Source organism: Tinamus guttatus, unplaced genomic scaffold, assembly GCF_059628265.1.
Source record: "Tinamus guttatus ecotype Peru unplaced genomic scaffold, ASM5962826v1 Tinamus_guttatus_pri_ptg000079l, whole genome shotgun sequence".
Taxonomy (NCBI): Eukaryota; Metazoa; Chordata; class Aves; order Tinamiformes; family Tinamidae; genus Tinamus; species Tinamus guttatus.
Window position 1 is genome coordinate 5,193,973 of NW_028288613.1, and position 16,874 is coordinate 5,210,846.

At 38.2% G+C, this 16,874-nt stretch overlaps 1 protein-coding gene across 2 annotated transcripts in view; it reads left to right on the plus strand.

Moving 5' to 3' along the window:
• Positions 1 to 16,651, plus strand: part of CACUL1 (CDK2 associated cullin domain 1) — a 32,450-nt gene extending 15,799 nt beyond the window's left edge. Inside the window, exons 4-9 of one of the 2 annotated variants that reach the window (XM_088520097.1) lie at positions 586 to 681; positions 5,132 to 5,234; positions 11,897 to 11,986; positions 13,913 to 14,051; positions 14,988 to 15,031; positions 16,147 to 16,651. In XM_088520097.1, coding sequence (XP_088376223.1) covers positions 586 to 681; positions 5,132 to 5,234; positions 11,897 to 11,986; positions 13,913 to 14,051; positions 14,988 to 15,031; positions 16,147 to 16,187 — 513 coding nt within the window. In that variant the 3' untranslated portion in view covers positions 16,188 to 16,651. The remainder of the gene's footprint in view (positions 1 to 585; positions 682 to 5,131; positions 5,235 to 11,896; positions 11,987 to 13,912; positions 14,052 to 14,987; positions 15,032 to 16,146) is intronic. The other variant, XM_088520098.1, reaches the window with a different exon arrangement.
• The last annotated feature ends 223 nt before the right edge of the window (positions 16,652 to 16,874 follow it).

A 16,874-nucleotide genomic window follows, 5' to 3' on the forward strand; every position in this document is an offset into this window, starting at 1 on the left:
AGCTGCAGAGCTGTATCTCGAGGCATTGCTTTGTAGTCCTTCCAGCTCTCCATCTCTGAATATTTGCCTTGCATATGTGACACAGCAAACACTCCGAAACCCTCTCCGTGAAAGACACGGCTCCCTGGAGCCAGGGGATGTGCCGGATGGCAGCTCGGATGCAAAGCGGCAGCTCCAGGTCACCCTGCTGTCTTGGGGTGACCACAAGCACTTGGTCACATCTGGTTATGGCTTCTTCACTTGACACAGAGCTTTTTCAGTAGAATGTCTGGCATTTCAATGTTTTGATTTGCTTATGCTAAATGCTGGTGTTTTATAGGCAGAGCATATTTAACAGTGGACCTGCCCTTTGCTAGGCACTGACATACAGTTACAGGCAAAAAAAAACCAGCTGCTGTTTAAAAAGATTTTTTTGCTGGAGGAAGTTATAGTAGAAACTCTGGAATAATATGTGGCTGGCTTCGTGTGGACTGAATCTATTAAATACTTAGTAGTTTTTGGAGTTTTGCTATGAAAGCATAGCCCATGGTGTTCCAGATCTTTCTCTTGTTCAAATTGCAACCTGACTTTTACGGTTTCTTGCAGGCCAGCCCTCCAGATCTCTATATTGAAAGATTTAACATAGCTCTTGGACAGTATATGGGAGCATTGCAGAGCATTGTGCCTCTTTTCATATATATGGTAAGTTTTAGAAAATTCTTTTTAAGTATGTCCATATACAAGATATTAAATGAAAGTAAAAAGAGTAAAATGCAGCTATAACTATTCTTCTTGGAGGACCTTATTAATGCCTGACTTTGCTGCTGTGTAAGAGTTATTAAATGTGTGGGGAAAGGAAGATAGATCAGTGCTTTTAATTAAACTCACTTAAAATTATTTTTCTCTTTTATTTCCTTCTTGGGAGGGTGGAAGGTTTTCTTATTTTGATTGGAAAAAGTTCTTTACAGATAGTTAGGTCATTATTTATATCCTTTTGAACAGAGATGGCTAATCAGCTTGTTATTTGTTGGCTGGATAGTTTGGGCAGGTTAGAGCTGACCGTTTATTACTCTAAATTGCACTGATTTAAACAAGACAGATCCTACTAGTCTGTTGTTCAGACAGAAAATGTTCTATATTGTCTATTGGAAATGTGTGTGCACGATCAAGTGACAATCGAGAGCATTGGGTAGATGAGGGCAAATTTGTTTTCTTAGCTCTATCAGGGATACTTGCAGAAGCTCAGAAAATGCTGGCTATAACTGGTTGACCTGCAAATTTGGGAATTTAGGAAGTTTTCCATATATCTGATTTATTATTTACATACCTTGTGCCAATGTGTCAAGATTTTTATTGCTTTTTTATGGCAGCGATTAACATAGTTTTGGGTTATCATCTTCTCAGAATTGGTATTTGCTTTGCAATTGTTCATAAATGAAGAATAAAGGAAATGTTTGTTCATACAGAACCTTAATTAAAAAAAAAAGATGGAGGGGGTTAGATTAGTTATTAAATTTTGGAATTTATTTCATTGATAAGTTCTAAGAACTTGGAAAACAATATCTTTTCAAAATGTGACCTGTGTTTTGGCAGATGTACCCAAAACCAAGTAATTTGGTGTGCTGTTTGTGCACAGTGTAATCATGTAGATTTGTTAGTGTAAAAGAAAAATGACTTTTTGCTTGAACTGAGTGCCTTGTAATCTGCTCTTTATCTAGTTAATATAGAATGCAATCCAGTTGCCCCTTTTTTTTCCCTGGTTTCTGATCTTGAAATGCCAGGGAAGAGTAGAAAGAGGTTTTTTCTTCTTGCATTCAGACGTTTGTTTTTGGCTGCTGGTCATTTGTCCACCTCTAGGTGCTTGACCTCTTTGTGCAGGCAGGTGTTTAGGCAATCTCACACTTACCTGCTTTTGTAAGTGAATATTAAATTATAAGCTCTTCAGATATGTATTTTTACTGGGGATTCACATCTCCAATAATATCCAGTTCTTGGTCAAAATCCTTCCCCATCAGTTAAGACTGCCAAAATTGTGAAGTGTGAAAGAATGTTCATGATGATAATACAAAAACCTTTATTTATGCCCAGGCAAGATGTAACCAGTGAATAGATTTCAATATCCTCCTTTGTATGTGATTGTAATGAGAGTTTTTCCTGTTTTAAAAGGAAGAATGCCTGAATTTTGCTATTGCTTGATTTATGAGTATAGATGATAATCTGAAAATAGTCAAAATGATTAATGAATGATAAGCAAGTCTGTAAAATGGATAGTTTAAAAGTAATCATTCTTTTATTTGAGAACGAAGGAAAGCCTGGTTTCTTACTTCAAAGGAGAAGCTTCATTAAAATGTGACTTGTGGTCTGTTCAGGTAATAAATCCGTTTCTGCTACCACTTTTGCGTTCAAGCTGGTCCTGGGCGTTAGTGACTCCTGTGTTAGATTCTCACTGCAGCAAATTCAGGGCTAATTAACTCGGCCTCCCTGTGTGTTTTGGAAAATAAAGTTAAGGTTCATTTCCCCCTGCCCCTCTACCCTCCCCAAATATTTTATTCTTCAATGTTGTTTGTAACATGCGAGAGTTATTGCTAGAAAAGAGGGAATGAACAATATTTTCTTTTTTAATGTGTGCATTCAAAAAATGTTCTGTGTTCAGCCACTTTTACAATTCTTGCATTGAATCTCAATGCTGTATGAGTTTTCTTTCATACAGCAGTGGCAATTTCCTTTACTTAGATAAGAAAACAAAATTATATAATAAAATGGAACAAAATTGCAGGAGCTGAAAGTCATTTTTTTGCCTGTACTATGATTTACAGTTTTGGACCTACTTTGAATATACCTTTAAATATGTTTTTAAACGGAGTGGACTGAGTTGTTGAAAACTGCCTCTATATCAGAAATTACAATGTTTTCCTTTTTCTAGTAGCAATGTAATTGTTTTAAGAAAGGTTCTTGATCAGACCTCTGATAAAATTTGTTCTGAAAGGGGCATTACATAGCTACTAAAGGAAACTTTTAATATATATACTTAACTTTTAAAAATGTAGGAAGTCAAGGGAAACTTAAAAGATTTTTAATACAACTGGACCAAAATTTTGTGCCTTGGTTGGCATGTTCTTATATGCTTTGAAATCAGCAGTAGTACTTTTCCTTCATTTACTGGGTATAGATCAAATCGTATTCAAACCATCCATATATATAATAAATCATATTGCCACATCAATAAAAAATCAAATGAGCATTCCGAAGATCTACTTTTCCTCTTATTGTAGATTCTAATTTGCTTAATGTATTTAGGAAGGTAGCCAAGAATCTATGATCTTGTGCCATGTGGTGTGCCTGACATTCGAAAGGGCTGTGGTTTGGGGCCGGTTGATTAGAATTTTCTCTTGGCCTCTGAAATGTCACTGCCCTTACTGGTTGGCACTGCGCCTTAGTGCTTATCAACTAGAGGACAGAGTGTATATTTAATATATACGTACATGTAGACATACACAGGAGGTGAGGTAGTAAGTACTCTTGTGTGCTACTTGCTTTTTGCTGCTTTTCATGTTCTTCCCCTCTTAATGGTATTAACACACTCATGTCTTCAGTGTTGGCCGTTGTTGGCAGGTGGTTTCTGGAAGTGCTTGAAGTTCTTAAAGCATAGCTGAGTTTCTTGGGCATTGAGACCTGCTGATCTTTCTACCTGTGTGTTAAACCTTTAAATGACTTTGAGTTTTCTAAGAAATACTGGGATAGCCTAAGTAGTGGCATTCTGTAGGGAAACTCTGGTGACTTCTCCACTGGAAAGAATGGGTAGACTCTGGTCCTTCTGTTTCCTTTCAGCATGATTGATTGGAAGTGAATGTATTTATCTAACATAGCTTTTCATAGCATAAATCTTCCTGTGTTTGAGTACTAGTGTGTTGTAACTCTCTTCCTTAAAATTGTTTTTTTACTATTTATCTAGTTTTGCACCTTAAGGTACAGGCTTTTCAATTCTTGCAGAAAAGAAAGCATCACTGCTTGTTATTCATGTTGTAGCCAGCTGCATGCAAGAAGAAAATGGTGCTAGGAAAGAAATGGAGTCAGCTCGCTCTTTATTCCATCTGTCAGCTCAAAAGGTGCATTAATTTGACCCCGTTACATTCTGGATCCACTCGGCAGACTGTTGCCTTGTGGTACTGTTGTCATTCCTCTATGTTGCACCAGTGCCTACATTGATAGTACCAGCTGAGGAAGTTTAAGATAGAAATGGTTTAACAAATAAAGTGTGGGGAAAGACTCAACTTCACTCTATTGCTTAGCACTTGGTAGAAGATGCATTGGAGGAGGGGAGAAAAAAGAGAGAAAAAAAAAGTTATTTATTTCAATTTCTGAAACCCACCTATGAATGAAATGTAGACAGGAAATCTTGCTATTTATTGCAGGCTTGGAATTGAGGAGTAACACCAAGTATTATATTAGGTTTTAAACTCCTCAAGGAACACACCAATAGAATTTCCTCTGAGGGGTGAAGAAAAGAATTAATTATGCCAGAATTTTTAATGCCAATGGGTCAAGGTAATAAAATTCTCAAAATTTTAACATAGTTCAATTTTGTATAACTTTGTATATATAATTATTTCTGCAAATGTTTTAATTTCTTTTGACTCTAATTCTCTTGGATTATCAATGAAGCACAAAAGCAGCAAGCTGTACCGGTGATTTATTATTCAAATATACCTGTCTCAATGGCTTAATTATTTTTAGACACTAGTAAAATGCTTATTTGGTATCATAAACATGATGTCCTGCCCTATTTTGGAATTACAGCATTCTATTATACACACACAGACACGTTGTATTTACGTTATAAAAAGTTCCAAAATTAAATGTATTCCCACAAGCTCTTTAAGCTTATTTCTTTTTATTTTTTATTTTTGTTAACTCAAAGTAAATAAGTAGTTTCATTAGTATGAATAACAGCACAACTATCCATAATTCTAAAAAAATGTTTCCATTGTATAGAACATTCTGGACAATATAAATGCAAATATGAAGTAAGCACTTTACATGGTCAAATAATTTAAGTTTTAAAGAATTGAACTGTTTTTATTCAGGGGGAAGTAAATTTACTGAATTTACTGTTATGAAAACCAACTGCAAAAGCTTCTGTCTCTCTTTCCAGAATAAATTTTACATAGAAACCAAGCTTAACAGAGACTTAAAAGATGACCTTATAAAGCTGTTTACGGACCATGTTGCAGAAAAGCACATTTACAACCTAATGCGTAAGTAAACCTATTGAATTTTCCTAAAGTCTGAAAAACTGCACTTTTTTTTTTTTCTGAGTACTGTAGAAATCCACAGGACATAGGGAGGAAACGGCAAATGGCTAGTGGGCTTGAATGCAAATTCGTTTACAAGGCAAATGAGGGAAGGGTTTTATTTTGTTTTTAGTTATTGGCAAAAACTGAAATGCTTTAATGTTTTAAAGCTGAGCCTTTGTTTACAATGTTTGCAGTTTGCTTTGCCAAAAAGCCATATTCTTTCACATGGGATAAAGGAATGTGTGTTTTCTCATAAGACTTGTGATTTGAGATATTGTGCTTTTGCCATAACTAGCATTTTAGTGTTTTAGGTAGTAATACTCTCTAGTCTTCAGTGAAAGACTGAGAGAAAAGTAGCTTTGTGTTTTTGGGTCACTGAACCCAGGCATCCTAGGAGAGAAAAGGGGTCAATATCCTGGATGAATATCCTAGGGTTAGGGAATCTGGTGCTCTGGAGTGATGGGAGATGGTGACTCCCGATGCCAGCTTGTTTCTGTCGTCTGGAAAAATCTAAGAGCAGCTTTTAGCCTTGCAGCAGATCAGCTCACCAAGGGAATAGCAGGAGAATGAGAAATGCCAACCCACAGATCTGATGTTTTACTTCATGCTAAAGAGAATGTCATGAAACGTGGTAACGTGTTTTTTCTTTTCTTTTTTTTTTTTTTCTGAAGCTGTTGTGACAATATCATGGCAAATGCAGCCAGCACTGCTTATCATGAGACCTCCAGAACTATCTTACTATGCAGTTCATTTTCTGTGACTTGTAACTATGATAATTAAATCATAAATTAACGTTGCAATGAAAGGAAAAGTACTGTGCAGTGGGAACAAAAAATTCTGGTATCTCCTACTTTTTCCTACCTATTTGGTAGTTGCAGAAATCAAATTAAAAGAAGAAAACATAACAAAAAAAAGGCTACTACCTTTTGTGTATGCTGTCTATGTTGAGGACTGTTAACCTTTGGATTTCATTCCAGTCTTACTTTCATCTTGTTAAAACCAAGTTGTTTAGCATTTGTTTGATACTGTTTTCTGATACTTGAATGTGGATTTGGTTCAACAGAAAAGTGATTGTGTATTAGGAGAAAAACATGAAGTCTGTGAGTGCCTAGGAAATTAAAGCCACTGAATTTTTAGTTTACATAGCGGGGGAAAAAAAGGAATTCTTGGATGTTTCTTACAGTGGCAGCTGCCACTTCAGCATATATTAGGGGAAAAAAATCAGTTTAATCAGTATGAGATGTAAAATTAGTGGGAAAGAGTAGTGGCTCTTTTTGCTCTTGAAATCTGTTTATGTTTTTCATACACAGGGATTTTTGTTTGTAGAATCTTGTCATTCTGTCAAAGCCTGGAAGCTGGTATTTCTGTTGAAAATTGCGTCCAGGAAGTGCTATAATTATATTTCAACTTCACTTGATTTCAGGAAATGCTCCTACTCCAGCGAAGCGATTAAGACTGTCGAAAGGGAATTTGAAGCACAAATTTCTTAGTGCTCCTCTGGCTTTAACTTGTGCTGGTTAAACAGTCCCCAGCCCTGTGGTAGCTGAAGGTAGGAAGATGCAAAATGAGCTCTTGGCACAAGGGTTTTAGTGGGACAGAATGAGAGTGGAGGATCCCTGGAATCAAGACCAAGAACTCATGATGTGCTGAAGATTATTGTGTGAGGGAACTGTGCTTGGGCAAACTGTGCACAAACACTGCTTCCCTTTTGGGACAGAGGAAATAAAGTGGCTGTTAGTATCTAGAGCAATTCTGAGCTCTTAAATACCATGAAAAATTATACAGCGAGTAGATGCATGAACTTCATATAAGTTGTACTTATATGAAGTACTTGCATGCTCACTGTATTTGTCATCAAATTAAAGTGGATCCGTATGAACTAAGTGAATTTATCCTGATTATTTTCCTTATGAAGCCTAAAGCTGGCTCTTGCTGCTAAGGCCACTGTATTAAACAGTTTGGGAGAATTTGCTGTGTGCCAAACTTACCTAAGTGAATATAACAAGCAGGGATGCAGTGTCTTATTTGGAAGAATCTTCTGAGTTGCAAAAGTTGCAGATAAAACCTGCTCGTCCCTGGGGAAGTGGGGAAGCAAGTGCTGTGTTCCTGCTTAGTCCTGCACCAGAGCACTGCAAAAAGTAACATTTGAAAAATACAGATTTTCTGTCCTTGTGCAGTTGCTGCCTTTCCTAGTAGGATAGACCTGGGTTTCCTGACCTGTAATTCCAGTGCGATGGAAACATCCTGCCTCTTCGTACTTATTTTTCTAGAATACGAGTTTTTATGAACTTTTAAGTGTATTCAGTGATAAACATAAGGTAACAGCTCCTGAAACTCGTAATCCTTGATGTTTCCACTAGGTGAAGTTCAGTGAGACACAGTGGTTTATAAGTAACAATATTCTTCCTCTTTTTCAAGATCAGCAGCTTGGTAACCAAAGCAAGCTGGCTTTTAAATCGAAATAAACAAATAGCAGTGCACTGTTGTTTCTGCTGGCGGATAGATCAATTAGTTTCCAATTACAAGAATTTGCAGTTACTTTAGTTCTCTTCCCAGAAACTTATAAAGGAAGGTGAGCTCTGGGCTGGAACCCTGCCCTGGTTGGTTCTTGCAGCATTTTGGTATTGAGAAGAAGAAATAACTTAAAACTGGTCACAAAGGTGAGAGAATTAGGAAGGAATCCAAGGAAATGAATTCTTTGCTTAGAGCTGTTGTATTTCCTCTCTGTTGCCAGAAGGGACTAGGATGCATCAAATTCCTTAGTTATGGCACTTCCAACTAAATGGTCGTCACAGCATATCCTTGTGCTACTTAAATGATTGCTGCCTGTGTGCTGGTGTGCCCTTGGGAGCGTTTTGGATTCCCTTCCGTGTTAATGTTTTGCATTCAGGAAGTGGTTTCTGTTCTTGTAAAACGTACAGGCCTCTACTAGGGAACTCAGCTCTGTTTAAACTGTGCTCTTATTATAGAGCTCTTGTGCACTTGGGTCCATCTGCTGTTGTGTAAGAGCTCAGATTCTGTGGAGATGTAAAAATAGGTACTCTGCAAAGATAACTACAGCACAAATTCAGTGGAATCACATAAATACTGGAGTTAAGTACTTATGAGTTCGTACACTGTGATTAAGTTTTCTCTATTTTTATTTCTTTTGTAGCTTTGTTACTCCCATCAGTTCTGCTTCCGTTTAGCCTGTGTGTTTTATTCTGCCTTGCATGGCCCTGTGTAGGAGCTGCAGGTAGAGCTGTCTGCAAGGAGGCAGCAGCCTGTGGGACTTCTCTGTTGTGGTCTCCAGTTATTCTAGGGAGACTTGAGCGAAACAGCTAATTACTGCCTTAGTTGTGAAAGTTTTTTGGTGTTGCTTCTAGTGCAAATAAGTGTTATGCTTTTTGAAAGAGATGAATAATTATGGTTTTGAGCACATCTGCCCTAAGCCATGCTTATATATGGTTTGTTGCAGTATTTTATTATGTTCTACTTGAGCACCACAAAAGAAGAAGAATCTTGTGAGCCTATGTGCAGAGGTTTCTTTTTTTATTTTGCCAGGGGAAAAAAAAATACATATCTGCCAAGCCAAATTACTTTGTAAAGATTTTAAAGGATAGAAAAGCAGTCTTAGAATAGCAAACTCTTATTTCTTTGGTTACAAACAAGTGATCTTGTAACAAACTGTCTGCTCCTCTTGTAATTACTGGAGTTCTTTATCTTAAGTACCCCACTGTAATTATAAAGTAGCTTAAACCTTCATTAAGGGATGATCTGCCGTAGTGCTGGATGTACCTGAAGTGCTGACTCGAGGTGTGCTTCATCCCTGGCCCTCCAGGCTCCCGAGGTGGCCCTGGGTGCTGTGTCCTGCCTCCGTTTAACAGTGTTCTTGAGCACCTTGCAGCTTTCTGCGCTCAGGCATTTCGGCGTTGGAGCCTGCACTTCTGTCATTCTGCAACAGGCTACGTGCAGCTTGATTAAATCTTCTGCATACCGATTACTTGAGAAATAAAACTGCCTTTTACAATCTAAACATTGGGGGGTGTCAGGTAATATCGTATCTGTCATTATCAGTGGTTTCACCTGAGAGGGGTTTTTTATTCTGCCTCACTCTGCCCTATCTGTGTAAAAGCTGCAGGCAGGGTTGTCTGGAAGCAGGTTGGAGTCTGTGTAGCTTCTCTGTCAAGTGTTCTAAAAAAGCAAGAGCCTGAACCATATGAACTGCAGGTCTTCTGTAAATGTTGGATTGGAAAACAACAGCATAGCTAACCCTGTAAACGTTGGATTGGAAAACAACAGCATAGCTAACCCTGTAAGCGTTGGATTGGAAAACAACAGCATAGCTAACTGTGTGCATCTGACACGGCTGCTTCTGCCCCTACTCTCTCTCTGAGCTTTCAAATGATGCTCTGCTAAAAAGTGAGGTTGGGTTGAAAGTTTGAGTAGGAATTGGTTGGGTTTCATTGCAAAACTCATTCATGAACGAACTCACCTACAGTTTTACAACTGTTGTGTGTTTATATTGTTTCTATAAAACTGAGATGAGATTTTCAGATTCAGAGAAATTTGGGGTCCTATTTGTTCTTTTTTTGTTTGTGCTATAGAGTTTAATGGATGAAATACTGTTTTCCTTATCCCCTTGAGAGACCACAGGAAATCCCTGCCGTTGCTTTGTGCTGTTACTGTTGACCATTGCTTTGTGCTGTTACTGTTGAGTGTCCTGCTATGGCGCTCGTAAGAGCGAGTGTAAACCGGAGCGAGCGAGGAGCGCCCGCACCGGGCGCCGTGGAGGCCGCTCGCCAAAACCGAAGCGGTGCTGAGAGGTTGTCCCGCAGCAGAGCGCTGAGGGAGATGCTTCTGTCCTAGGAGGATTGACCTCCAGGCAAATTCTCTCACTATTTTGCCCATGAAATTGGTTTCTACAGCGGGTATGGTCAGCAGTCTGCAATAAAAGCAAATATATTTCACTTGCTTCCTATCGCAAAAGCATCTGTTCAGGTTAACCGATGGCATCATGGTGAAATTAAGTTTTATAGGTGTAGATTAGTTTCAGAGAAACCTCTGAGAAATGTAGTGGTGAGTTATCCATAGCTTCTGAAGTACTTGTAAACTGTTCCTGGTGGTTTGAAGCTAAACATTATTGGAGCATACAGGTCTCTGTTTTCCAGGAATAAACTCAAGAAGCCACAGTAATCCATTTGTTTCTTAATGCTTGCTAAAAATTGAATGCTCAAGTGATTATTATTATTTCTCTTAATCCAGATTTTTGTGGTCTATACTACTGTTAGACTCACTCTGTTTTTAAATAAGTTGTTTGCATGATAGAAAACATGAGCAAATCTATTTTACAAAACTTTTGGTGAGATTTGTATTGAAGTAGCTATAGTCTAATGAAAAACATGTATAGTGCATGGACTCTATATGGCTGTATCTTACATGTAAAGCCTTCTCCCCTTTTTATTTTTATAATTTGTAACTTGGCTGCGAGGAAGCTGTTTGAAGAGTAATGTTTAGGGAAGAGACTGTAAGTGCATCATTACAAAACAAATCACAGGTCCTCATCTGAAGGCTTCAGCTGTGAAAGATGAAGCTATTCGTAAAGTAAATACATCTATAACAGTTGCATTTAACTGTTTTGATAACTTGGACCAAGAGGTTAGAACAAAATATTTTCTTAGTCTCCTTATTTCATGAGCTGCTTTATCTAGTTTCAGGGTAATGGCATTTTCTTTTCCTTTTTATGTAGGTGCCATAGTGACAGATGTTAATTCCAGAGCTTCTCCACAAAAAAACAGCCTCCACAGTGCAGGAAGAAGAGATTTTAGCCCTTAGCCTTTTAGGTAGAATGGTAACAGTCTTTTCTCCTTTATATATTGGCTTATATAATGCACAAATCCTTTGTAGAAACATAAAAACTGAGCAGCAGCAGTTGGTTCAACTTTACTATTTTGTTTTGTTTGCCTATTTTATAATTCATACACATCACAAACCTGAAATTAAATTCAAACAGGCTAAAATCTCAGATATGATAATATAAACAATCTGCTACTACCTACAGGCTTTTCCCACAAGAGATGGATGCCCAAATTGATATGTTTACTATAGCCGATACCAAGAAGGAAACAGGAATGTTCGTTCTTGTTTGGAGAAAGAACAAACAACTTATTAATTTTCATATTTATTTTCATATTTAAATGCACTTCATTCAGACTTTCAATTCGGCCTCAGTTTTATGGACAAGATGTTAAACATGATAATGCAAGGATCTGAGGGCCTGTCAGTGTTCAGAGTGCAAGAGTGCTTCTAAAAATAAGTTGTTTACTTTAGTTCTGTAGCTAAATACTTAAAATGCTGTTGCTTGCTTGTTTGTTTTCCTTCTTGCAGCTCCTGCCCAGCTTAAAAGGGAAGAAGATAACTTATTTCACATTTTCATTGTGCATAATTTGAATAGGATACTCTATGCAACCTTATCCTTTATAAGTCCTAAGTTGACAATAAGATATCTGGCTGTTTCCTTTGTGAGAGCATCAGATAACAGAACTAGTAGAACTAGTGCATTTCTCTTGCACAAAACTGCATTTGTAAGAGCTTGCATTTTTGATTAAGACAATGGCTAATTATATGTCTCAATTTTATTTCAGCTTTACTTTTGGAAGCTCAGTCAACACCGTTTCAAATAACTCCTTCAACCATGGCAAATATTGTGAAAGGCCTGTATACACTAAGACCAGGTAAAAGAGATTATTCTGTTTAGGAGTAGCTCATACTGTGCTTCTTGGGTGTTTTTCTAAATATGTAGTCACTGCCTGTATAATGCATATATAAAAGAAAAAACAAGATCCTCTACATAATGCTTAGCTATACAATGTTTAAAGGCCCTGGCTCTGCTTACTGTCCATCTGTGACCTGCACAAGGCAGAATAACCACGTGGATATCAAAGTGATTCAAACCAGCTAAGCAACCTCTGCCTTGAAGACACGAGGGAAACATTTTCTTAATGCTTCTGCCATCTCTTAGTTACCGTGCTGTGAGAGAAGGATTGTAATCTGTAATCTATTTTCCCGTTTGAATCCCAAATTAAAGAAATAGAAATGAAGATGAGTTATACATGCACGCGCACACACACACACACACAAAGAAAAGAAAGCTCTTTTCTGTACTATATTATTCATTGTTTACAAGCTAGGGATGTTACAAAACACCAGGATAAATCACTGTTGGTTGGTAAACTGCATTTGCATGCACCAGTAAAATTAACACCCTTTTCATCACTTGAAAAATATTCTGTAGCAAGGGAGGGGAAAGTGCACAGAAATGTGAGGGGGACGTTTCTTTGGAAAGCAGTTCAGTGCAGTGTTGTGGTACTGCACAAGTCCTTCGTAGTGCTTGGGCCTGTGACATCCTTATTGCCCATCTTGCTGTTTATGTAACAGGTGGATGGTCATTTGGGTTCCTGTCACCAGTCTGACCAGGTGTCGAGAGGCTGTCCTGTAAGATCTTCAAGTGTAAAGCTGGTTCCTAGTCTTGTGAAATCTGCTTTCCATGTCTTAGTAGAAAGACCCAGGGTGCTGATTTCTGTTCAGCTTTAGCTCCTGCTTACACAGGTACAGGTTTGCTTTTAATTACCTGTTCCTCAGACTTTTCAGCCTCCTAAGGTGCTGAGTTTATTAATTTCTATTCTGAGCATTCTGCTCAGAGCTTCTTAAACTATTCCTATAAGCCCAGTTATCTGCCTTTGCTTGGTCTTTTCTGGATTTTTTCCTGTCAGCCTAGAAAGCAACTGTCTTGTTGCATTGAGTGTAGTGGAATTAGATCTGTTGGGATATCTGTTCTTCTGTAGCTGAATGCCTGGAGTTGAAAATTAGCTGAATATTCAAGTATTCATTGCCTGGAGCTTTGGTAAATCTTCAGCGGAGAGAACTGCACCAGTTCATTTGAAGTGGGCGAAGGAGAAGGAGGGTTGCGTGGGGATACAGCCGTGGTTTCTAGCAGCAGGGCTTGGGAAGGGATGTGGAAGCGAAGCCAAGGGGATTCACACGAGCGAGCGGATCGCCGGGGTAGGGGTGCTGAGGGGGGCTGCAGTCCTTGGGATTGTAGCTCTGCAAGGTCGTAACCGAGGTCGTTATCTGCATGCGCTTGTTGGCATCAAGGTGAAATCCATTTTTGCTGTGCCTCACAAGGAGGGCAATAAAAAAATCTAAATCCAGATGCAAACATCTGATTTTAGCAGTCAATATTTGTTCTGCTTTTAAGAGTTGGGTTCTGAGGTCTAGAAAGTTGTTGAGACTGGTGCCCAGATCCTTTGTATTTTAGGCTTATTTATGTTTAAAAGGTATGGATAATTACTGCTATAAACTAATAGCATTTAATACTCTGTTTTGCTGTGGCAAATAGCTACAGAAGTGAGAGACTTCAAAGAAATACAGTTGCATAGCTTTAGTGCCAATGATGAAATGATTCCCTTTTGGTGGGAAAGCTCTTGACAAAACAGACATGTGATGTTCTTTTTCTTTTTTCTTTTCCCAAGATATGTAATTCAGTATCCTAAAAGTTATTTTAAGTAGAAGGTACTAATTCTTTTCAGAGTATAAATTTTTTACCAAAAAAAAAGACAGTTTTACATGTCTTATTTTTGTTACTTTCTCTCTTCTTGCAGAATGGGTACAGATGGCACCAGCTTTATTCTCAAAATTCATCCCTAACATTCTACCCCCTGCTGTGGAGTCTGAGCTTCAGGAATATGCTGCTCAAGACCAGAAGCTCCAAAGAGAGCTTATGCAGAATGGATTTACAAGGTAATAATTATTAGCCTTCAAAAGTAGTTGTCCTGGACAATGAAGAAAGTGTAAAAATGGATACCCTAAAAATATTAAGAAATAGTGAGTTGGTCAAAAACATGCAAAGCTCAGTATCTGAGATTTGCCCTAAATATTCCCTAAAAACTGATCAGATTATAATAAGAGGCATAAAAGATAAACAGGTTTTTTTTTTTTTTTTTTTTATGAGTCCCAGTTCGTGTCTCCTTGTGTTTTGACTGAATTTTTAATGCACAATCATGCTTTCAGCCTTGCACCTAGTTCATTTATTTTTTATAAACTGATAGTTTGGTATTTCTTTAAATGATGTTTCTGAAAATGTCACTTGATTGCTTCTCCCTATCTCTAGGGCTATTTAAAACAGTACAGTCAATTGTACTGCTTTAATTTTATTATTTTTAGCATTTTAAATGGGCATTTCGTTTCTTATTGGGTCTTGAATGGGAAGAAATGAACAGAGGGCAGAAAATTTTATTTAGCTATGGTGTTTGCATAGGTCTGTGCCTCTCACTGAACTGTTTGGGTAGAAGCACAGCATAAAACAGTGAGAGTCAGGTCCTGCAGTCTGAGCACTCGCCTGCAAGGGGAATGGTAAATGTTAAACCTGCTGCTGGCTTTCGTGCCCTCGCTTTCCCTAGGTAAAGTTTGGTAAATGAGTGAGCTTCAAAACCGTGGTACTAACCCAAATGAAAACATTACTCTAAACCCACCTTTGGTAAAGTAGGAGAAAGAAAGCTGCTTTTGTTCACTGTCTTTTCGTAGAGAAAACCTTGGTTTTGGATAGGTTTGTATGTGAAGTAAGACATTAAAAGCTAAGTCACCAGAACTTGGGCTGAGAAGAGCATTTGACCTGAGAAGCAAGTTAGATTTTGAAACCGAGATACAACCAGTATCTTTCTTCCTGCTGTTTCCTAGGGGTGACCAGTCACGCAAGAGAGCTGGAGAAGAGTTAACTTACAGTAAGTATGAAGCCTGTGCTCTGTGTTTTATCAGCTCTGGTTATAGCTCATAGCAGTAAACAGGAAAGTGCAGTTTCTGTGCATGTGTTTCTCTAGCCAGGTCTTCTTTCCTCTTGCACTGTCCTGCTTGATTTTATTGTAAACCCAATTTCCTTTAATGATAGAATAGACTTTGCAGACAGCTTAGAAGTGGTAATCTTGGCTTTATTTCTTGGTTTTAATGAGGATTGTGCCAGTCCTGCCTGACAACTGCATAAGTGTGCCAAATAAACATAGGCTCAGCTGAAACCAGGTGCAGAACAGTCTGCTGAAGTATTCTCAAAGCAGTAAGCAGAGCCCCTCTAACAAATTGAGGAGTGTCAAATGGTCACTGGCTGGCATGGTGCTGCAGGGGTACAGTAATCAATATTTATGAGCAAATTTGGGAGGGAATAATGTAAGTGCACATTGAATGTGAATTTTAAGACTGTCTTGCAGTTTGCTCTGGGCCTACAGGTTCACAGGTTTACAAGTTTGAGAGTCTTGCAGCAGGGAAAATCACTTCCAATTGTATATGAAGTTTCTTGCTGCTGGTTTAACTGTGAGGCTCTCGACTTTATTCCCCAGTTGCTCCAGTGTAAATTGGAGGTGGATGAGGAATGGGAAGGCACACACGGAGGAGTGGTATTCCCAGTTGGCTGCACTATTTCAGTTCCCTCTAACTGCGGTGCAGTCAATCACTGGTTCCTCATGGCCTGGTCATATCTTCTGTGCTGAGTAAATGTTTTTCACAGCAGAAAACCTAGTGCCAGATATACTCCAGAACCGGATTGGTTCTGTTCTGCTGATGCTGTTAATCTTGGTTTGTTTTATTGCATTCTTTCTGCCTGTTTTCCTATCGTGCTTTAAGCAGCGTGCAGTCACTTTACGTCCTTCCCTAAAATGTCATACAGCATTATGAGGTCTTCGCTACAATCTCAAATAAATGACTGCTTAATTGATACATCAGCTTCACTTTACACTGTTAATGTTTTGCAGGAAATGCTTTTAGGGTTGTTGCAGGGGTGAGGCTCAAAGGACATGGGGCGGAAGTTTAATATGAGAGAATTTCTTCAACTTTTTTTATATACTTTCAGATGGCTCTTCAGCTTGTGCAAGCTCCAGGGGATACAGATAGTGAATATACTGGATCAGCTTCTATTCCTATCCAGAACAGACACTGGAGGAGCACAGGTGGTATCCGGAGCCTCCTTTGGCAACTGCTGATACTCGAGCTCTGACACGAACTATGCCTCGAAGAAGAGTTTTGGACTTTCTTCTTTACATAATAAAATGTCAGTTGCTGCTACAATTGGAATGACTTTGAAAGACGTGATTCCTTGGTCTAGTCTCTCAATCAGTTCTTGCTCTGCGATTTTGTGAGGAATGCACCTTGAAAAACAATCCTTTCAAAGTGGAAATGGGTAGCCGAAATCAGCAGCTTCCAAAAGTGTTAGAATGGAAGAATCTTTTTTGCACTCTTTTCTTAATATTAAGGACATTCTTAAAACTAGTTAACACATCAGTGTATTAGTTTTTAAACTTTAAGGTGTTTTCTGGAGCTTTTACTTAATAAGAATAAAGTTTCATTATTTTGCAGTATTTGTTCATTAGTATGAAAATGATGTCACCTTTTAAGAGTTGGTCCCATATAAAGTATCTTCTGTCAGGGAGTTTTAAATTTCAATTTTTCTTTTATCTGTTTCTTTTTTGTAACTCTCTCTGTTTTAAAATCTGTTTTCCTATATGTTTGTACTCTGTGCCTTCAGCTTGTGCACTTTGCTACTTTATAGACCATATTTTGTTACTGCAAAATAGGTTCCTG